General features: G+C 46.6%; 1 protein-coding gene across 2 annotated transcripts in view; it reads left to right on the top strand.

Moving 5' to 3' along the window:
• TLE1 (transducin like enhancer of split 1) overlaps positions 1 to 15,657 on the top strand; it is an 85,248-nt gene extending 69,591 nt beyond the window's left edge. For both annotated transcript variants that reach the window (XM_006769023.2, XM_015567388.1), the window contains 6 exons: positions 7,068 to 7,317; positions 8,847 to 9,094; positions 12,332 to 12,479; positions 13,833 to 13,983; positions 14,852 to 14,928; positions 15,069 to 15,657. In XM_006769023.2, the coding sequence (XP_006769086.1) occupies positions 7,068 to 7,317; positions 8,847 to 9,094; positions 12,332 to 12,479; positions 13,833 to 13,983; positions 14,852 to 14,928; positions 15,069 to 15,176 (982 nt within the window). In that variant the 3' untranslated portion in view covers positions 15,177 to 15,657. The remainder of the gene's footprint in view (positions 1 to 7,067; positions 7,318 to 8,846; positions 9,095 to 12,331; positions 12,480 to 13,832; positions 13,984 to 14,851; positions 14,929 to 15,068) is intronic.
• Positions 15,658 to 15,965: the final 308 nt, after the last annotated feature.

The following is a 15,965-nucleotide window of genomic DNA, read 5'->3' as shown; positions in this document are numbered from 1 at the left end:
GCCAAGGCAGACCTCAGAAGGCAGACCTCAGAAGACAGACCTTAGAAGACAGAACTTAGAACACAGAACTTAGCAGACAGGACCTACACAGAACCTAGAACTTCACTGGAGAGAACATGGCAAAAGATCCTGGACTGTACCGGACTACAGAAATTGGCAAGAGAACCCGGCTACAGAACCTGGCGACCTAACCTGGCTGGAGAACCTAACCCAAACCTGGCTGGAGAACCTAGCGAGAGAACATGGCCACAGAACCTGGCTGGAGATCCTAACCAGAACTTCGCTGGAGATCCTGACTAGAACTTGGCTAGAGATCCTGCCTAGGCTGCTGATCAACTGAACGCTGTCTCCGTGTCATTCCTTCTTCGCCGACTCCGTCCACACCTTTGGGGACCCCTGGACCTACTGGGGTTGGACCCTGGCAATAGTCAACTACATAAGGAAACAAACAAAAAGTTTTCTATCTTAATACTTTGAAGTCCTCAACTTGTAGTAATTTGTTAATAAAGCCCTCTATTCTGTCAGGATGCCAAACTGGAAAAGTCCTGGGAAAGAAGTAAAGGATTTTATAGGTGTTTTGGGTTGGATGTACAGACCCTAAGAAATGTTAAGTTTCATATTGGCAAAGAGAAAATTTTTTACCATCGTAGATGAATTAAAGTCCTGAGGACCTGTTTTCATTTGCTGAAATCTTAGAGTAATATGACTGATTTTCTTATGACCCCATGTCACACCCTCCCACTCCCAGCCACCACCTTCACTCTCCTGGTTCGTGAAGCTAAGAGTACCCTCCAGAATCATAATGACACTATTCTCATCTTAGAATGAGCTCAGACACTCCAGCCCTCCAAGCCTCCTGTGCCCAGGGCTCTGTAAAGAAGTGCACGCATATGTTGACATGTCTGATGTCTCTTGTAGTGCAGGGTGGGTGTCTCCTTCCTGCTGGGCCCACGTTCTCCCTATTGAGGTGAAAATGTCAGCGGTAGTGCTGATACGGAAGCTACAGTAAAGATTCGAACTCCACGTTTATAACCAGCCTGTCCTGGACCAGGATCTTGGTTCTCCCACTTACTAGTCAGGGCGTAGGGGGGCAGTTGTCCTCTCCTGTACTACTTCCCTCCTCTCTAAATACGAAGGGAGGATATGGGATATGGGAACCAAGTCGAGTCTGCGGTGTACTTCATAACTTTTCTGGAAGTATTGTCCCACATCACTTCATTTACTCCACACCTCAGCAGTCAGGTGTACAGGGTCAGCCTTGCCACGACTCATTGTAAAAATAGGGGAATGATGCCCAAATGAGCTAGATAAGATCTGCACATCTTGGTAGTGGCTAAACTGAGACTCTAACCTGTCTCCTCACTAGTTACTGCATTCTTTTCAGCCACCAGCCACAGAATCAAGCATGCTGCCTGCGACCTGTGGCTGTGCCTGCCTCAGCTTGCTTTGCAAGGTTCTTGCATCCACTGGGTTCTGCTGGCTTGGATTTCACTCCTTTATTATAGTTGCTTTTGTTGCCTTTCTGTTCATATCAGCTATTGGGGGACTGCTCTCCCCCACCCCCCTTGGGAAAGTTGATACCATCTTTTATCAATATTTGGTTCAACTACTAGAAATTCCTTGGGAAAAGTTGGCTGGTATAACCCAGGAGGTCAGAGGACTCTCCACATTCTCATAGTAGCTGACTTACCTTGCCAGAGCAACTTTTCACGCCTTCATTTATAAGCGATAGGTAGTAGTAACAGCTCGGAGCATTGGGGTTCATTCAATGAGTGCCAGCTGTGTGCTAGCTGGTGAAGTCATCCATCTGTCCCTAAAGAACGCTGGAATGAGAAAGACAGACGTGAACACGTGCAGCAAATAGTCCAGAGTGTGAGACGTGCTGTAGTTGAGATTGAGAGGAAGATACAGGATGAGCCGGACCCTGGGAAAGAATCATCCCGCCTGGGGTGGTGTGCCAGGCGAGGGAGGGAGGACGTGAGTGCACGTCTGAGGGAGGCAGTGCTGGTTTAGGCAGCAGGGAACAGCCTTGTGCAACACGGAGAGGAACAGCCCCAGCCCACGATTTTTAGGGGACTGGCCTGCTCCACGTGGCTGGGAGCTAAGGATAAAGGATGGTGCCGTGAAAGAGGCTCAGTTGTGAAGAACTGGGTTCCAAAGAGCTTGACGAGCGAGCAAAGGTTTTTGACATACTCAGATTTTTGATATCTGAAAATACGCAAGAAATCCTACGTCAAGCGTGCCAAGTCCACAGCCCGAGGGGGTCTTGGCCACAGCCTTTATCTCTGGGGTCCATGGTTCTTCATTACTGTTTACTGGCCTCTGCTGCTGCTGTTGCTATCTATTTATAGGGAACCAATAACTCTGTAAACACCTGTTTTCCTTTGGTCACAGAGCACAGCATAGTTTTATTAACAGGAGCCAGCCTGCCAGGAAAAAACAACCTGCTTCCCCGAACGCAGTCTTATTTCCAGTTTTCCACGACTACTACGAGGCATCCTGTGGGGACTCTCAAGTTCCTCCCTCTCTGCTGTGCGCCCAATAAATGAAGAGTCTCGTGCTCTGACCATGTGTGATTTCGTTCGGATTTAAGTCCGTGATGTCCAGTGGGCTTTATTCTTTTCAGTTCTACAACCGGCTTTCACATTAGGATCCTGATCTGCAGGTGCTTGGTTCAGAAAGCTGGCAGGGTGAGATGGGGGCTCCGTTCGCTTTCTTGGATAAGGTGGGTGGCCCTAGCAGTTTTGCCCCAATGAGGGCTCTAGGGACTGTTCTTTCTGCCCCACAGGTTGCCACAATCCTATCCAACTGTCCTCTTCTCTGTGCCGTCTCCCCACCCTCCTGTGCCATTGAATTTCCTGATTTTGTGCCTGTCCGTTGCCCTGTGCTTTCCTGACTCCCACCTGCACCGTCCTCACTTTCCACATATCCTGACCCTCACTTGTCCAATGGTCCAGATAAGAGCCCTTGTTTTAGCATATCCTCTTCCTCTTCCAAAGTCATGGGTGTTTAATACTGATGCTGCCATTGCCCAAAGGCCCCTGCAGGTGTCAGGCACTCTGTTGTGCCCTGCAGTTTTGCAGCTGTCATCTCTTAGTCATTACCACAGCCCCTTCAACCTTTGTGTTGTATTATTATTTCTACATTGTAGATCAACAGACAGACATGTGACAGGCCGCAGGTGGTTAGGCCAGTAGGAAGGCCACTGTTATCGAGGCCAGTGACCCAGGGCTTCATGACTCAGGTTCATTTAAACCAAAACCTGGGCTCTCGACTTGGCTGTGGGCCTAGTCTAACATGTTCATTGGTCAGGAGCAGCCCTCCCCCTCCCCCCAACTTTTTGAATAAACAAATGAATCTAAGATTGTAATTATTGAAATAGGAAAGTGTGTGAATCGCCTGTATATAGCTCAGTGACTTTACCAAAAGCTCTCTAGAACCCTCCTGTGTCCCTTTAGGTCAGCCAGGGTGACCACCACTCAGATTTTGAATTTTGTCTATGATTGAATGTAAAGGCAGTCACACCATACTCTTTCTGAATTCAGTCTTGAGATATATTCATAAATATTCTGTTTATAAATTCCCCTTCCTGGTTGGTCTGACCTTTCCCAGCTCCTCAGTCAGAAATGTAAGTTTCCTCCTGCATCTCTTGAACATCCTCATGGTGCACCATCAGCGCGGCCTTTTCTCGGAGACGGTCCTGTCCTTCCTGTGGATGAAAAGCGAATTCCAAACCATCTCGCTTGCTCCCCTAGTCACTGCTTCCAGTCCACCCCTCTCTGGGACCCTCCACACTCTGCATCGTTGTTCGGGTTTGTTCATTTGATTAGGCTCCCAGCACAGCGGCCAGTGCCTGCTTCCTCCGAGGCCCCCTGGGACTGAGGTATTAACATCCTTATTGGCTTCCCCTGGGACGGACAAGTGTTCGCAGCTTCTGGCAGCAGTTCACTGCCATGTGAATCAGTTTTAAATTGCTCCGCATGATCGCAGACCTCCTGCACAGCATAAAGCAGAGGATGCCTGGGGCAGAGGTGGCCTCTTCCAGAGACGACAGGACAGCTCTTTGCCTGGACTTGGTGCATCTGTTTTGATCTGGAACATTTAACTCTGTAATAAGCAGGGTTCCAGTGGACGCAAGAAAAAATTTTCTTCCCCTAAAAGCCCAGAATTGCTGAGAGGCTGCTGATGGGAACTTGGCCTATGTGGGAGTGACGTATGGCAGAGAAACTGACCTTCCCACCTGCCGTTGTCATCACAGCACAGAAAGCTTTGAGAGGCAAGTTCTCTCCCTGTGCCAACCACTGTTCTCCCTAAATTGTATTTTTTTAAACTCAGTGTACATTCAGTATTATTTTGTATTAGTTTTCTTCCCAGGGCAATAAAATGCTATTTGATTTCAAATATAATAAATGGCATAGGTTCGATTAACTATAATGTGCATGTATTGAACTATCATGTCGACTTGTTACATTACTAAGGGCAGCAAAGAATACTGTTGGATTAAAAAATATGAGGTTTAGTCGTTTGGTGACATAAGGGCTTTGAGCTGTAGTTGTTTTATGTGTGTATTTGTTGCCCAGGGCAGTCTGTGTGGTTCCCATTTTGTGTGCTCGGTTATTCAGATGAAGAGTAACGTTAAGGATTTGGGCCACATAGCCGTTTAATATTAGTTACGGTAACCAGTTTGTCAGGAGAGAACAGATATGTAAGATTGTATCCTTTGATTGGGGGCAGGGGTGAATTCTTCTAAAAGTCATGTGTTTGATATTTTGCTTTTATAGAGGGAAAATAATAGCATGTATTTTATTTTCAAGCTAAGCATGTATGTGGGTTTTACATGCAGGCCAGTAGAGACCTGATATCTTGTATCAGTTTTCAATTTTGTGCTTGTTAAGTTATTTTACAAATTTTGAGTTGGCATCAAAATGAAAACTTAAGTTCTGTATTAATACTCATAGTCTTTAGATCTGTAAAGGGACTGCAAGGTGACAATGACAAGTTCCAGAGAGTGTCCAGATTTACCCCAGAGGGTTATGGGAAGGAGGAAACTTTATATACTTCATTTGTTGTTTAGTAGTGGCCCTGCGCACGAATCCGTGCGTAAGTAGCTCACTGCCGCTTGCCTCAGCTGGCCGCCCCACCCACTGCCACTCATAGCTCTCTGCTGCACGTAGCTCGCTGCCCCGCCCTCCTGTAGCTCTCCTCCACTTGTAGCTCGTTGCCCCATCCTCCCATTGATCGGTTGTTACGTGACAGCATCCCAACCAATTTGCATATTACCCTATTATAAGTATAGATGTATAGGGACATATAGAAAAGGTTTAATGTGGATCTTCTAGATCGCCTAGGGATGCTTCCGGCGAAAGAAAGAAAGCATAGTTTTTGGTGCCATGTGCCTAATTCCATCAGTTTGGATGTGGGGTGAACATATAAGGAGTTTCATTTTCTAAAGTATCTTATTATCTTTGTGTATCTTTTATAACATTTGTTATATATTAGTGCTGGGAGTTCTTACATGAGGGAGAAAATACGCAGTGAGATTTTGGTGTGGAAACAGAAGTGTGCACTAAGATTAGTTTGTATTTAATAGGAGAAGAAAACAAAAGCTTAAATAGCAGAGAAGTTTATTTCTCTCTCCCAGAGTGTCACCAAGGCCTCTGCTCTTTCTGTTCTGCTTCCCTCAGCAGTTGATTTCCATCTTCAGAGTCACCTTTTGGCCCAAAAGGCTGCTGAAGCTCTAGTCATTTTGCTTATCTTGCTGGCAGCAGGAAGGAAGAAGAGAAGAGGGCAGGCACACCTCCCCTTTTATAATTCTTTTTCTTTCTTTTGTTTCTTTAATTAATAAATTTATTTCTTAGGGCAGTTTTAGGTTCACAGCAAAATTGAGAGGAAAGTACAAATAGTGCTCCTGCCCCTACCGGGTCCCCTTTGTTTTAGATTAAGAACTTCCTCTAAGTACCAGCCAGTAGCTTCTGCCTACATCTCTGTGGTCAGAACAGGGACTCAGCTGGCGATAAGGAAGCTGGGAAGAGTAGTCTTTTAGCTGGGAGTTTGCTGGAGTTCATGGCCAAGGTGTACAGGGAGATTGTTGCAGGAGAAATGTGAAATTTCTGTCACAAAGCCATTGACCCAAGAGAATTTCTTTTCTTTTCTCTTGGTTATGCAAAACAGAGTTTAAACTAAAGTCTTAAATTGGTACCTTTAGAAAGCTGTATTTGTTTGTGTTGAGAGGCACTGTTTACTGTTTATAAAGCGCTTGACATAGCATAAAAAATAATCATTTAAAATTATATAAAGAAACCAGAGGCCCTGTGCATGAAAATTCACGCACTGGAGGGGTGGTCCCTCAGCCCGGCCTGCCCCGTCTCACAGTCTGGGAGCCCTCAGGGGCAGGAGGCAACCTGGCGATCAGGGGAAGGTGATTTCAGCCTGGGCGGCTGGGCGGCTGCCATCCGAGGCTTGCCTCTGTCGGGGGGTCTGGGGGTCTCCAGAGGCAGGCACGTAGAGCGGCCTTGCCCCGTGTCCGCCACCCCAGTTAGGCTGAGGGGACTGGGCACTGCCATCTTGTGGCTGTGGGCACTGCCATCTTTGAGGGTGTGACAGTCAATTAGCATATTCCCTCCTTATTGGCTGTGGGCGCTACTATCTTTGCAATGGCGTGAGGGTCAATTAGCATATTCCCTCTTTATTAGCTAGGATAATACAGTTATAAAGTACATGGAAGGAGGCATGTTATGTTCATTTGGAGGCACATTTAGTGTTTTATAATTGGATTTGAAGAAATGCTTTATGGAATGGATACACACAATTTAAAAATTTAAATACAGTTCAATATATGTGTCTTTTGGTACACCTTAGAGTTCTGTTACTCTTTTAAATTTGTTTCATCAGTAAATGCTTCAACTTACATTGATTATAAAAGGAAATCGTAACAAGCGAATCTTTCCTTTTCTTTGTCTTTCTCACAGAAGTGTGTGGAGGTTGTGACTAACTGCTTTATGATAGATGTTTTTTTCTGTTTTCCTCTCCTGCCCTTCTCTCTTCTCCAATCATCCCCTGTCCCAAAGTGCCTACTCTTTCCATGTGACGGCAGACGGGCAGATGCAGCCTGTCCCTTTCCCCCCCGACGCCCTCATCGGACCCGGCATCCCCCGACACGCTCGCCAGATCAACACCCTGAACCACGGGGAAGTGGTGTGCGCAGTGACCATCAGCAACCCCACAAGACACGTGTACACGGGTGGGAAGGGCTGTGTCAAGGTCTGGGACATCAGCCACCCCGGCAATAAGAGCCCTGTCTCTCAGCTTGACTGTCTGGTGAGTGAGCAGAACCCTGTGCACAAGGGTAATTTCTCCCCGGAGACTCAGTAAGGAAATAGCTGTCCAGGCCTGGGTTTTAATTCCCATTAGGAGGAAATGGAAGCCCATTTTGTTTCCTGTGTTAGCGATTTAGCTCCTTGCCACCCCTCTCCCATAGATGTGAAGTTTTCATTTGCTGCTCTTTCGGTGGTTAAATCCCATGATGGATTTCTTTTAGAAAAATATTTTAGAGTCGTTTACAGAAACTGTCCTTGTTTGAATGTGTATTCAAAAGGGGGGGTTCCCATTTAATGGAAGAAAGCTCAGCTAGCCCAGGACTCCTAGCCCTGCAACCCACTCAACTTTTAATTTCCCTGCAGCCTTTGGATAAATATTGAATAGTAAACATTTGATAACGTGGCATTACAACCAGTCTGAGCAGCGTCTGTGTTTTCAGGGAGGCCTGGGGAGCTGGCTGGGTTTTATTACCTTAACTTCAGGAAAGGGTTAATGGATCACACTGTGGGAAATCAGGGCAGCTGTCAGCAAAGCAGGAGTGGTGAGAAGGCTTTCCCAGGTCCCTCGTCCACCTCTCAGCATCCGAGAATACCACTGTGCATTTTCCAGGATCTTAGGACGCGCTGGGCATGCTCCGGTCGCTCAGCTGTAACCCCGGGATCTACAAACCACATATGGTTGGCCTGAGGCAGGCCAAAGGCCACGCTGCCCCTGGCTGGAGTCTGCCTGCACGCGGCTGTACAGGTGGTGCCCTCACTCACTGCCTGCCTGGACTCCGGAGCGTGCTTCCAAAAAGAAGGGTGGCAGGATTTCCAGTCTTCGAGTGAGAGACCATGGTGAAAACATAGCAGAAATAACTCAGCTATGTCTATTTGGGTTGAAGGATAGCAGTTATTTCTTTTGGGGGTAGGGCTGTCATTTTTAAGTCCCACTTCCCTTTTGAAGATGTGTTGATTTTGATGGAGAGATGCCCTCTTTTATTAATTTCTTTTGTCTTTGGATTGAGAGGCATAAATAATGACAGCAGCCAGGTTACAGGAAAGCAGCTTTATTAAATTCCTAGACAAGGAGGCACCTGGCTAATGAGGACACGGTGCAGGCCTAGGTACAGGTAAGAATAATGGACACCAAAGCATAGGCAAGGGGTCTACAGTCCCCAAATACTAGTAAATAACAGAGAATGATGAGATCAAATATTTATAAACCAGCTTTGAGAAGAGCTTTCTTCCTAGAGAAGTCTGTGTGTATCTACCTCACATCTACTGGTAACTTCAGTTCTGTCTGCTCAGTGAGAACTGGACGTGAAGGACAGTCCTGTCTGAGTTTGCAATCCTTTGAGTTCATTTTGTTTACTCCTTCGAGGGAGGCAGCTACAATCGGATCCCGATATTTACGACAGAATTCTTGCTTGTTAGTGTCCGTGAAATACCACTTTTCAGGTCAAAAACCAAGATAGCAGTTAGAGAACATGGCATTGTTATGGCTTAGTGTGTAGTACATGCAGCGATTGAATTGTATTTATTTCACAGAACAGAGATAACTACATCCGTTCCTGCAAATTGCTCCCCGATGGCTGCACTCTGATAGTGGGAGGGGAGGCCAGCACTCTGTCCATCTGGGACCTGGCCGCCCCGACCCCGCGCATCAAGGCGGAGCTGACGTCCTCGGCCCCTGCCTGCTACGCCCTGGCCATCAGCCCCGACTCCAAGGTCTGCTTCTCCTGCTGCAGCGACGGCAACATCGCCGTGTGGGACCTGCACAACCAGACGCTGGTGAGGTGAGCACAGGTGGTTTTCTATTAGCGGGCAGTCAGAAGGCCTCCTGTCTCCCCTGCTTCTCCAGCTGCCCCAGGCACTCAGCCCACACATTCAGATCTTACTGTGTGCCAGGCTGGGAGCCGGGTATTGGGAGTGCAAAGACAGAGTTGTGTGGCTTCCTTTGAGGGACTCACCATTTTGATGCTGAGTGTCCCCTAGACTTTATATTTAACTTCCTAATGTTCCCATTTTCATTCTTCAGACACATATAGGTGCCAGGCTTGTTTAAGAAGTATTCCTGGCTTTCGCCACATGGCAGCACATTATGGATTCCATGGCGGTAGGAAGGGTCCTCAGTGGTAGATGGTTTTGGCTTTTTTTGTTGTTATTGTTAATCCTCACCCGAGGATATTTTCCCATGGATTTTTAGAGAGAGTGGGAGGGGAAGAGATGGAGAGAGAGAAGCATCGACATGAAAGAGACCCATTGATTGGTTGCCTCCTGCACACCTGCAACCGAGGTACATGCCTTTGACTAGACTCAAGCTCGGGACCCTTCAGTCTTCAGGCTGACGCTCTATCCACTGAGCCAAACCAGCTAGGGCAGATAGTTTTGACTTTGGCTAGAACCTTGTTTGTGCAAACAGGAGCCAACTAATAAAGGATAACAAAACAAACAAAAAGGACATTTGAAGAGGAGATTGCACGAATTTCACACACATTGTTTTTCAAATATCTGTGATCAGAATCAAATCTGGGACCCTTCAGTCCGTAAGCCGACACTCTGTCCATTGAGCCAAACCAGCTAGGGCATATCCGTGTTTCTTGATAACTAGCTAACTAAGCCCTGTCCAGAGTCGCTCACCAGGAATGAGCCTGACTTCCTGGAACCTGTGCTTCTAACCATAGCAAGAGCTGCACTCACCACCTTTGTGTCTTCTTGGCTCCGGCAGCTCCCTCCCTCCACATAAGTCAGTGCTCACACTAGAGATCTTACGGAAAAATCTTTGAGAATGTAAGCGCTAAAACATCCAGGTAAAACTAGCATCTTTCGCCCTTTCATTTCACAGTTCATCTTCACTCTGAAACACTTGTTTATGGTGTGATTTTAGGCTCATGAATTGCTTAGCAGGCCTCCTCCCAAAGCTTTGGGCCCGTGTGCTGGAGGAAGGGTTGGGCAGACCTTGGAGGTCATCAGAGCAGCTCCCTCTCGTTCCAGTGAGAGTCTCCGAGCCAGGCTCTGTCCCTCTGTGCACGTGAGTGTGGTGGTTATTTCTCTCTTACCACTCACTGGGCAGAATGAGCAAATTAATGGAGCTAGAGCTGACAACTGCTTCAAACTTTTAACATAGCAGTGTTCATTGTTTTTTTTCTGTGTGTGTGGGTGTTTGTTTTTTAACTTAGGAAATAGTACTTTCAAAATACCAGTTCTCAGTGCTTTCAACTATTAACCCATTTAATCCTCATAATGTCAACACTCCTGTTACTCTGATTTTATAGAAGAGGAGCCCGAGGCACAGAGAGGTTAAGTTTACCTGCCCGGGGTCACACAGTCCGGCATGATGGAGCTGTGGTTGGGTCCCAGCATTCTGTTCTCATGTCTGTGTTCTGAACCCCTGGTCTGTGCCAGCCCCCTGGAGATCAGTATCTATTGGATATAATGGGGTGGTGCTTCATAAACCTCTTTCTCAGTTTGGACCGGCCACCTATGGATACCAGCTACTCTGAGCGACAGGGCAGTGTAGAGTCTATGAATATCTTTGTATCTACTGTGACCCACACATTCTGACCAGTCCTGGGGTCTGCCTTGTCAGAGCCCGAGAGTAGTGCAGAGATGTGTGGACAGAGGGATGGAGGGACACCTACCAACCGCTGTACATCAGCAAAGACATTTGTAGTCAAGGAGTGAGAGTATTTCATGAGTTCTAAGTAAGACGAAGTGAGGATGAAATGGAGGGAGTCACTGGTGCTTGGAGGAAAGAGAAGCTGACCTTGCACCACTTGAAGCAGGGTCTGCCCTAGGCCTGTGTGACTGGTGAGGAGTCTGGAGTTCCCTGGGGTACACATGCATGGTAAGTTTGGGAGAACTGGGGTGTCGGGGAAGGTGGGGACAGAGATAGAGGTTCAGGATGGCTTGCAGAGGAAAGATTTTTGAAGGGATGGCTCTCATGTAGTCTCAGAATTCAGGGCAACAGTGGTGCTGTTTTATTCCCTTACACGCTTACTAAATTCCAAGCGCAGTTTAGAAGTATGGAGACCTGTGGGAATAATACGTGAGTGGAAAGACAGGTATGGAAAGTCCCCTCTTGGCATTGAAATTCCCAGCAGCTCTATACTGGGTCCTGTTACATTGCGATTGGGCCCCTGAGCCCACCTGTTTTGGTTGTTCTACCGCCAGCTCCCTCTGGGCATGCAGAACCAGGTCCCGGACCCCCAGACTGCCAGCCCGCCAGCAACTTACATTGATCCCCTCCCCAAGCTGCCCCACCTGTTGCCTAGCGAAGCACCTGTGCTCAGCAGATCCTGTTGGCTGATTGTTCTTGGTGTCGTTTTGTGATTAAAGCTCAAGGTTTCCCTTTAAGAAAACAACCTTGTGCTCAGTCTTGCTGAGGTGCCAGGGGTCAGCTTCAGCAGTTAGCTTTATCTCTGCTCAGCACCTTCGAGTCCAGAGGTGGGCACAACCCTTTGTCTCTGGGAGTCCAGATTTTGAATGCAGGGCTCCTCCTAACACAGAGAGCAAGGATGAGTCGCTGTGAGTTCAGGCTCTGTTGGCTAGAAGGGCACTGCTCTGTTGACTCATCGTTGTGTTGTGAGCGCTGCTAGACCCTGAGCCTGTAATGTGGCCATGCAGGCCTGCAGGATTAAAGCCAGGCCTTCATCTTTCTTTGAGGAATACTGCTGGGATTCTGTGTGGTTGTCTCTCTCTTTTTTTCTTCTTCTAACACAAAAAACACTTTTCCAGAGCTGGGAGAGATTTTACCTTCCAGGCGGGTCTTAAGAACAGCTATAGTAGCGTGTTTGACTTCTGTGCAGTGACCTAAGATGGCATTCCATTTCTTTAGCACTTGGATCATGAAGAAAGAAAAAGAAAATCTGCAGGTGCACCGTCTTCCTCCTCGGGGAAGGTTGGTTTGATCTTGTACATCAGCAGACACTGAAGAGATGACACACACACCCCGAGTCCAAAACCAACAACACAACAGTGTTTACCTTGAGCTCTGGCAGGAAATCATTATTCAATCTGGTTTGTTTTATCAGGCAATTCCAGGGCCACACAGACGGGGCCAGCTGTATTGACATTTCTAATGATGGCACCAAGCTCTGGACGGGCGGCCTGGACAACACGGTCAGATCCTGGGACCTGCGCGAAGGGCGGCAGCTGCAGCAGCACGACTTCACCTCACAGGTGCCCGGCTCCTTCTACCTGGAATCTGGGAGGTGGTGTAGTGTGTGTGCGTGTGTGTGCGTGTCCTCTCCCTTCTTTCGTACCCCATGACAGCAGTAGCTATACAAACAGACCGGGCTTAACTTTGAGATACTGATTTTTTTTTTTAACCGCTAACAAACAAAAAGCCCTTGAAACACTTAGAATGGTGTCTAAACTCCTGCAGGTTAAGCCCTGTTAGCTGTTACAGTCATATATGAGTTCATTTAAGGAATCGGTGCAATCAGGAATATCCAGTTTTCCCCCGGCGGGCTGGGTCTGCTTCTCCCCATCTCATGTGAGGGTGAGAGCTGATAATTTGATTCACATATAAACAGAGCCTGAAAAGCATGCAGGCACATCACAAGGAGTAGAGGAAAGTCACAACAGCTCTGAAAGTTAATTCATTTTCCTTGCATCAGGGAACATAAAAACATGCTGCAGCCTCTCCCTGGGTGCCTGTTTTATTACTCACCCTTCAGAAAATGGACTCATGGCTGACTAAATTTATGGAGTTTTGAAATGATATAAAACTCTCAACTTCGTGGATTGTGAAGATTATTTAGATGACAACATCTGAATCTAGGTGTGTTTGAGGAAAGAGAGCCATTTTAAAGGCTTTCTGATGGTAGAAGTGTTCTTTTCAATATTAGACTTATTTTTTTGTAATGAAATAATTTCACTCAGAATAAAAATAGGATAAAAATGGAAAATAATGATATATACTACTAAATTTTGTGTCCCTGTTAAAATTTTGTGGCATTTCTTCCCTGTGTTAGCCCTTTTTCCCAGTATGACTAGGATTTTGTTTGGTCTGCCCTTTTATTTTTTAAACTTCTTGTGGAAATTTTCAAATACATAGGAGAGTACAGAGAATGTGAAAGCATATTTGACAGGACAGAGGATTGTACAGTAAACCCCACCTACCCCTCACCCAGCTTTAAGAGTTAGTGACACGTGGCCCGTCTTGTCTCATCTACCACTCCTGCCCCAAACACTAGTAAATGCCAAACATGATGTCATTTCAGCCATAAGTATTTCAGTTAGTATCTGTAAAGACAAGGATCCCTTTAAACAACACATACAAATACCATTAATATTGAGAATAACTTCTCAGTTTCATCACATATAAGTGCTTCTGTTTTTCCAATTGTCTCATATAAAGATGTTTAACACTTGGCTCATCTGGGTTGAGTTGCTTGTTGTTGACTTGACCACAGTCTGGAGTTTGCTGATTCCGTCCTCCTGTTCTTGCTATTTTCCCCCCTTCCCTGTTGCATTTTTCCATCGTAAGTTCCTAGGCAAACTCATCAGTGAGCCGCTCTGTTCTTGTAGATCTTCTCCCTGGGGTACTGCCCCACCGGGGAGTGGCTGGCCGTGGGCATGGAGAGCAGCAACGTGGAGGTCCTCCACGTGAACAAGCCCGACAAGTACCAGCTGCACCTCCACGAGAGCTGCGTGCTGTCCCTGAAGTTTGCTTATTGTGGTGAGTGCAGCTGAAGGGACGCCCAAGGACAGTGATGGCCTCTGTGGAAAAGATTTTAGAAAAATAGAGCTGAGACCGTATCTGGAAAAAAATATTGTGCTCTGAACAGCTGGAAGCAATAATTCCAGTGTCTTAATATGTCCCTCAGAGTACAATGATGTCTGTTTTCCTAATTTGAGAGAAGTCAGCAGGCAATGAAATGCCTCATACAAGGTTTTGACACGTTTGTGTTTGGTGGGGAGAGTCGGGTCAGGGTGGGGCACAGATAGTTGCAGCTCTGAGGAGGGGTGGGAGGGAATTTACTGAAGAGGCGGGCAGGAGTGGAGGGAGTCATCGGGGAGTGACCAGAGTGCGGAGCCCACAGTCAGGATGTAGTGAGTAGCTGAGCCTGACAGTTGCACCCTGCAGTGAGGATACAGAGGGAAGAGGTCCACATAGGATCAAACACTTGTTCACGAGGTCGATGCTGGATGAGTAGCTATCACCACTGACCACACTCTGTGTGTCATGCATCGTGTCTGGCATTTTACTTAAGTCTGTCATTTAATCCTTCTTAGCCCCATATTGTCTTGGGGAGACTAACAAGGACAGCAAAGTCACTGATTCCCTGTTTGAGGACCCACTGTGTGCTGGGCGTGGTGCTGCCCATCGTGGCTAAGGAGGCTGACATGGTCCTTGCCGCTGCTTTCATTAAACCAAGATCACAGGTGATTCACAGCAGAGCCTGGATTTAAAACTGCTGTCTCTGCCCAGCCCTTACACAAGATAGTTCATGATTAAAAATGCACTGAGTTTGATTAAGTCCACGGAGCTAAAGTATAGTAGGGATTTTATCTTGTTAAACAACATCTTCCTTTGCTAATTCTAGGTAAGTGGTTTGTGAGTACTGGGAAAGATAACCTCCTCAACGCTTGGCGGACCCCCTATGGAGCTAGTATATTCCAGGTGAGTTGGTTCCTTACTGAGAAGGACAGTTTGGCTTCGGCGTTCCAGTGACACCCCAAGTGGAAGGTGCCTTGGAGGGAGCAGGGCCCCTGAGTATCTCTGTTCTACAGTAAACATGCCCCCACTCTTCTCTCTTCCAGTCCAAAGAGTCCTCATCTGTGCTCAGCTGCGACATCTCTGTGGATGACAAGTACATAGTCACTGGCTCAGGGGACAAGAAGGCTACAGTCTATGAAGTCATCTACTGAAAACATTATGTGGTTTAATGTTTATAGTTGAATTGGGCCAAAATGTTTTGAATTTGTAGAAATAGAAGAGTTGTAACTATAAAAACAAGAAAACCTGTTTTTAAACTTTGACACAAAATGACTTTGAGTCTACAAAGAAGAGGTGACGCGTCCATCAACTGAAGGTTATCTATCTGCCTAGACCAAATGGAGCACCGAGGCCAGGTGGACAGAGGGGCCGGGGCTGCGGGCTTGAGGGACAGAGCCTGTGGCCCAGGCAGAGCCGGTCCTTTTCTTTCTGTGTGACCTGCACAGATTACCTTTCTGTTCTTTGCGGTTCCCCTCACGTTCTGTCCTTGGCAGCGCAGTGGTGTCTCCAGTGAACTTGTTTCCTGGTTTTGCATCTTGTGAAATGTTTTTTTGTATTTTTGTTGAAGGTTAAACATTTGTATAAATTGTAAATATATTTGGTTTATTACAGTAAAGGCTTTAGTACCAATAAGTGGTTTCACTTTGCCTTCTTGTTTTTATCAATGCTTTGGGATCATTGATGTGGGTTTTATAAGCAAAGTCCAAACATTTGTAGAGGAAGTTTTAAAAGCACTTCTGACGTTGTTAATGTATTTGGTCATGGGTTGCCATGCAGTGGAACACTTTTGAGTTACTGGAAACCCAACATTAGGTATCGCGAGTAAATCGAAGGTATATAAATAACAGTTTTATTTGGGAAACTAAGATAACTTGGTCAAAATTTATTCTTTTGTTAGGATACTCTTGTCATTCGAGGTCACAGGTGAAAGTTCTGCTTCC

The sequence above is a fragment of the Myotis davidii genome, unplaced genomic scaffold (assembly GCF_000327345.1).
Source record: "Myotis davidii unplaced genomic scaffold, ASM32734v1 scaffold98, whole genome shotgun sequence".
Classification (NCBI taxonomy): domain Eukaryota; kingdom Metazoa; phylum Chordata; class Mammalia; order Chiroptera; family Vespertilionidae; genus Myotis; species Myotis davidii.
The sequence above is the reverse complement of the archived record's forward strand: the minus strand, read 5'-3'. Positions and strand labels throughout refer to the sequence as shown.